Here is a 6,800-nt window from a genome sequence, read left to right as displayed (position 1 = left end):
TACTCTTCCCCCTCCTCCCCTACCCCTCCTCTTCTCTTTCCCCTCTTCCCCTCCCCCTCCTCTTCCCCCTCGTTCCCTCCTCCTCATCTCCTATTCCTCTTCCTCCCCTCCCCCTCCTCTCCTCTTCCCCTCCTCCTCCTCCTCTCCTCTTCCTCCTCCTCCCCTCCTCCTCCTCTCCTCTTCCCCCTCCTCCCCTCCCCCTCCTCTCCTCTTTCCCCTCCTCCCCTCCCCCTCCTCCCCTCTTCCTCCTCCTCCCCTCCCCCTCATCTCCTCTTCCCCTCCTCCTCCTCCTCTCCTCTTCCTCCTCCTCCCCTCCTCCTCCTCTCCTCTTCCCCCTCCTCCCCTCCCCCTCTTCTCCTCTTTCCCCTCCTCCCCTCCCCCTCCTCCCCTCTTTCCCCTCCTCCCCTCCCCCTCCTCTCCTCTTTCCCCTCCTCCCCTCCCCCTCCTCTCCTCTTCCCCCTCCTCCCCTCCCCCTCCTCTCCTCTTTCCCCTCCTCCCCTCCTCTCCTCTTCCCCTCCTCCCCTACCCAGGCCAGTTGTTTTACACTCGTTGTTGTTGGAATAATCCTCTGTCCAATTGTTGGTAGGTCTTTAATCCATCTTGCTGATATCCCAATAACGCAGCACAGTGAAGTGTGTGTTTGCATGTGTGTATGTGTGTTTGTGTGTGTGTGTGTGTGTGTGTGTGTCTGTGTGTGTGTGTGTGTGTATGTGTGTGCATAGCTCGTCATGGCCGCTCCTAATAGGATCTAATGTATTAACCCTGAGAACAGTACTGCCAGCTGTCACTAGAGCCCCCTACTGGAGAGAGAGAGAGAGAGAGAGAGAGAGAGAGAGAGAGAGAGAGAGAGAGAGAGAGAGAGAGAGAGAGAGAGAACACACCATGCATTGGCTGAAACAACAGTATGATCTTGCTTACCACTCAAACATTTTGAGAGAGATAACAAGAGAACGAGAGAGCAAGAGAGAAGAGAGAGATAACAAGAGAACGAGAGAGAGAACAAGAGAGAGAGTGAAGAGAGAGAGAAGAGAGAGAGCGAAGAGAGAGAGAAGAGAGAAAGAGAGAGAGAGAAATACCGTGTGTGTGCCTGGAAAGTGTGATGCTTTTAGTCCTGTGTGGAATGACAGAGAGCTTTATCGCAGAAACCCCCTAAAGTGCTTTATCTGAGGAGGACAACTACTGCCTTCTTCCCTTTGTTTTGGCCAACCTCTACTTCCTCCACCTACTCCCTTTTCTCTCAATCCATCTCTTCCCCAATTCAGTCTTTTTTCTCTCTTTCATTCTTCAGTCCCTCCCTTCTGTCCAAGGCTCTCTGTTTCCATATCTCCTCCCCCGTCTTCTATCTCTCTGTCTCCTGCCGTCCGGTCTGTCGCGTGTCCCATATAGACCTTGCTCTTTATGGCTGAGTGAAGTGACCAGCCAGGGACTCTGGTGGAGTGAGTGACCAGCCAGGGACTGTGGAGGACTTTCCGGGGGAGTCAGGATGGCGGTGAACTTTTCGGAGGTTTGGGGTCGGGTAAAGAATGTGTGTGCGCAGAATGGGCTCCTCATCCTGTCTGTGTTGGCCGTTGTCATCGGCTGCATGATGGGGTTCCACCTGCGGGGCAAGCAGCTCTCAGACCAGGTCAGTGTCAAACAAACACCTGCAGGGTGTCCTGTTCCCTCCCTCCCCCAACCAAAACCCTCCCTTCAATAGTTATTCCCACCGTCCCTAAAGGACCTGTTCCCTCGCCCCACCATCCCTAAAGGACCTGTTCCCTCACCCCACCGTCCCTAAAGGACCTGTTCCCTCACCCCACCGTCCCTAAAGGACCTGTTCCCTCACACCACCGTCCCTAAAGGACCTGTTCCCTCGCCCCACCGTCCCTAAAGGACCTGTTTCCTCACACCACCATCCCTAAAGGACCTGTTTCCTCACCCTACCGTCCCTAAAGGACCTGTTCCCTCACACCACCGTCCCTAAAGGACCTGTTCCCTCGCCCCACCCTCCCTAAGGGACCTGTTCTCTCGTTCCACCGTCCCTAAAGGACCTGTTCCCTCGCCCCACCGTCCCTAAAGGACCTGTTCCCTCACCCCACCGTCCCTAAAGGACCTGTTCCCTCGCCCCACCGTCCCTAAAGGACCTGTTCCCTCACCCCACCGTCCCTAAAGGACCTGTTCCCTCACCCCACCGTCCCTAAAGGACCTGTTCCCTTACCCCACCGTCCCTAAAGGACCTGTTCCCTCACCCCACCGTCCCTAAAGGACCTGTTCCTTCGCCCCACCGTCCCTAAGGGACCTGTTCCCTCACCCCACCATCCCTAAAGGACCTGTTTCCTCGCCCCACCCTCCCTAAGGGACCTGTTCTCTCGTTCCACCGTCCCTAAAGGACCTGTTTGCTCGCCCCACCGTCCCTAAAGGACCTGTTCCCTCACCCCACCATCCCTAAAGGACCTGTTCCCTCGCCCCACCATCCCTAAAGGACCTGTTCCCTCGCCCCACCGTCCCTAAAGGACCTGTTTCCTCGCCCCACCGTCCCTAAAGGACCTGTTCCCTCACCCCACCGTCCCTAAAGGACCTGTTCCCTTACCCCACCGTCCCTAAAGGACCTGTTCCCTCACCCCACCGTCCCTAAAGGACCTGTTCCCTCACCCCACCGTCCCTAAAGGACCTGTTCCCTCACCCCACCGTCCCTAAAGGACCAGTTCCCTCACACCACCGTCCCTAAAGGACCTGTTCCCTTACCCCACCGTCCCTAAAGGACCTGTTCCCTCACCCCACCGTCCCTAAAGGACCTGTTCCCTCGCCCCACCGTCCCTAAAGGACCTGTTCCCTCACCCCACCGTCCCTAAAGGACCTGTTCCCTCACCCCACCGTCCCTAAAGGACCTGTTCCCTCGCCCCACCGTCCCTAAAGGACCTGTTCCCTCGCCCCACCGTCCCTAAAGGACCTGTTTCCTCGCCCCACCCTCCCTAAGGGACCTGTTCTCTCGTTCCACCGTCCCTAAAAGACCTGTTCCCTCACACCTACAGTTAGAAGTACTCTGTTCCAGAAACACCTGGGTCCCCTGTTCCCATACCCGCTCAACCTCCCACCCCTCCACTATCCCTAAAACCCTCTGTCTGTCCAACCCCCCACCCCACCCCTCCACTATCCCTCTGTCCCCTGTTGGTCCTCCCTGTCCTCTGGTTCCTCTGTCCCTTGTTGGTCCTCCCTGTCCACTGGTCCCTCTGTCCCCTGTTGGTCCTCCCTGTCCACTGGTCCCTCTGTCCCCTGTTGGTTCTCTCTGTCCACTGGACCCTCTGTTCCCTGTTTGTCCTCCCTGTCCACTGGTCCCTCTGTCCCCTGTTCGTCCTCCCTGTCCACTGGCCCCTCTGTCCCCTGTTGGTCCTCCCTGTCCATGGGTCCCTCTGTCCCCTGTTGGTCCTCCCTGTCCACGGGTCCTTCTGTCCCCTGTTGGTTCTCTCTGTCCACTGGTCCCTCTGTTCCCTGTTGTTCCTCCCTGTCCACGGGTCCCTCTGTCCCCTGTTGGTCCTCCCTGTCCACTGGTCCCTCTGTCCTCTGTTGGTCCTCTCTGTCCACGGGTCCCACTGTCCCCTGTTGGTCCTCCCTGTCCACTGGTCCCTCTGTCCCCTGTTGGTCCTCCCTGTCCACTGGTCCCTCTGTCCCCTGTTGGTTCTCCCTGTCCACTGGTCCCTCTGTCCCCTGTTGGTTCTCTCTTTCCACTGGTCCCTCTGTCCCCTGTTGGTCCTCCCTGTCCACTGGTCCCTCTGTCCCCTGTTGGTTCTCCCTGTCCACTGGTCCCTCTGTCCCCTGTTGGTTCTCTCTTTCCACTGGTCCCTCTGTCCCCTGTTGGTCCTCCCTGTCCACTGGTCCCTCTGTCCCCTGTTGGTTCTCCCTGTCCACTGGTCCCTCTGTCCCCTGTTGGTTCTCTCTTTCCACTGGTCCCTCTGTCCCCTGTTGGTTCTCCCTGTCCACTGGTCCCACTGTCCCCCTAGCCCTGAAAAAAACCCTTCAGTGTACTCCAAAAAAATATCCCAAAAACATACGCTAACCTGTCCTCACACAGACGGCTTTTCTCCCACCTACCTATAACCCACATTGTTGTCATAGCAAGTGACAATACCAACCTTCACCTGTGTGATTGAAGGGTGAACAAAATTGTTTGAATGACGTCTTTTGAATGTCTTTTGAACGTTTTGTGTTGTGCTCATAAGGCACACTCATGTTGCAGCTAGGTCTGTGAGTGTTACAGTACGTGTTTGAGAGCTGAGGTGGGTAGAGAAAGAGGGGGACCTATAAGCTCTATAAGCTGTTGCTGTACAGACGAGCTCTGTAATGTTGCAGTACCAATGGCTGCTGTAGTTTAGCGGCTAGAGTACTACAGTACTACAGTACTTCACGGCTCTGTCTCTAGGATGACACTGCTCAGACTGACTTACGGAAAGAGACACTGTTTCTGTTTACAAAATAGCTGGGTTGCTCAGCCCAAAAAATTATTTTAAAATTCTAGCACTTCCAGACACTTCAACTCATGTGGTGATTCATGATGTTGGGTAATGCCAACGGATCCCGTCCCTGTGGATTTGTTTGGCTTCACTTGTCCTGTCTGTGGACAAAATAGGCGACTTCTCATCGGTCTCAGACTTCACATCGGTCTCAGACTTCACATCGGTCTCAGACTTCACATCGGTCTCAGACTTGTCATCGGTCTGATAATTGATGAGATTAAGGATTGCTAGTGGCTGTTGAGGCTTTGCTGTCAGTCACATAGATGGGCTAAAACGCAGCACACTGGTGTTATTGGCTGTTTGCTTGTTCTTTTTTAAAAATATTTTATAGGGCTGGTATATTCACTTTACTTGGACAGAGACAATTGTAAAAAAAAGACATGGGGATACAGAGGAAGGCAGATGCAGAGTAGTGGTGGGTTCGGGTTGAGATACCTAACCAGTACCCACGCTGTAGATAACAGGCTGCAGGCGGCAGCGTTTCCCGCTAGACATTCAGTTTTTATCAGATACATAACAGAATATCATGTAATTACTGTAATACTGTAATTAGTTTGAGGGCATCCTGTTCAAGTTACCTTTACAAAGAGAATTACTGCAAACAATGTACACAATCAGCTGTGCTAATGTTACACATGTAGGGTGCGACACTCAATCAGTCCTGTGTGTTATGAAAATAAACGTTTAAATTGTGTACCAGTGTGTCATCATAATAATTATAATAATTGACGCAATTAAACAAGAATGTATGTATAATTCGATACAGAGGACAGAGCACGCCCCCATTCTCATCGACGGGGCTGCAATGGAGCAGGTTGAGAGCTTCAAGTTCCTTCGTTTCCACACCACCAACAAACTAACATGGTCCAAGCACACCAAGACAGTCGTGAAGAGGGTACGACAAAACCTATTCCCCCTCAGGAGACTGAAAAGATTTGGCATGGGTCCTCAGATCCTCAAAAGGTTCTACAGCTGCACCATCGAGAGCATCCTGACTGGGTGCATCACTGCCTGGTATGGCAACTGCTCGGCCACCGACTGCAAGGCACTACAGATGGTAGTGTGAACGGCCCTGTAAAACACCGGGGCCAAGCTTCCTGCCATCCAGGACCTCTATACCAGGCGGTGTCAGAGGATGGCCCTAAAAATGGTCAAAGACTCCAGCCACCCTAGTCATAGAATGTTCTCTCTGCTACCGATCAGCAAGCGGTACCGGAGCACCAAGTCTAGGTCCAAGAGGCTTCTTAACAGCTTCCTCCCCCAAGCCATAAGACTCCAGAACACCTAATCAAATGGCCACTCAGACTATTTGCATTGCCCCCCCCCCCCTTTTATTGTTATCATCTATGCATAGTCACTTTAATAACTCTACCTACATGTACATATTACCTCAACTAACCGGTGTCATGGACATTGACTCTGTACCGGTATCCCCCTGTATACAGTCTCGCTATTGTTATTTTACTGCTACTCTTTAATTACTTGTTACTTTTATTTCTTATTCTTATCCGTATTTTTTTAAACTGCATTGTTGGTTAGGGGCTCGTAAGTAAGCATTTCACTGTAAGGTAAATTCCTGTTGTATTCGGCGCATGTGACTAATAAAATAAAAATGTGATTAGATATAGGATCTTAATTTGAGCCAGTTTGCTACAGCAGGAAAATAATCCTGCAGCAACAAGACATGCAAATGATTATGCTAATTATAATTCATAGGCATTTTTGTAAGGGTTGATACATTTTTTTGTAAAGGAAAATCAAGTCAGAAATTTCAAAGTTGAAGTTACAAACTTCAGAAGCCTTGTTAAAAAGTTATCCTGCAACAGGATGATCAAATTAAGATCCTACATATGTGACGCTATACATTATATATAAATATATGAACACATCCGAAGATGACAGGCTCTGCAGAGAGTAATGGATCATATTAGAAAAGCAAGGTTTCTTAGGGACAAAATACTGTGAAGTTGCAAAACAACATGGATATCTCTCAAAGGTTGGCTCTTCAAAGTAGCCGACCTCTGCCTTGAGTTACAGCGTTGCACATTCTTGGCATTCTCTCAACCAGCTTCACCTGGAATGCTTTTCCAACAGTATTGAAGGAGTTCCCACATATGCTGACCACTTGTTGGCTGCTTTTCCTTCACTCTGCGGTCCAACTCATCCCAAACCATCTCAATTGGGTTGAGGTCGGGTGATTGTGGAGGCCAAGTCATCGGATGCAGCACTCCATCACTCTCCTTCTTGGTCAAATTGTCTTGTTGAAAAACAAATGACAGTCCCACTAAGCACACACCAGATGGGATGGTG

The 6,800-nt window shown here is 51.6% G+C and overlaps 1 protein-coding gene across 1 annotated transcript in view; it reads left to right on the top strand.

The window, feature by feature from the left end:
* Positions 1–878: 878 nt before the first annotated feature.
* The window catches only part of slc1a7a (solute carrier family 1 member 7a), a 119,927-nt gene continuing 114,005 nt past the window's right edge, over positions 879–6,800 (top strand). Inside the window, exon 1 of the mRNA XM_014141283.3 lies at positions 879–1,624. Coding sequence (XP_013996758.2) covers positions 1,484–1,624 — 141 coding nt within the window. The 5' untranslated portion in view covers positions 879–1,483. The remainder of the gene's footprint in view (positions 1,625–6,800) is intronic.

This window comes from Salmo salar, chromosome 14 (genome assembly GCF_965601325.2).
Source record: "Salmo salar chromosome 14, fSalSal1, whole genome shotgun sequence".
NCBI lineage: Eukaryota > Metazoa > Chordata > Actinopteri > Salmoniformes > Salmonidae > Salmo > Salmo salar.
The sequence above is the reverse complement of the archived record's forward strand: the minus strand, read 5'-3'. Positions and strand labels throughout refer to the sequence as shown.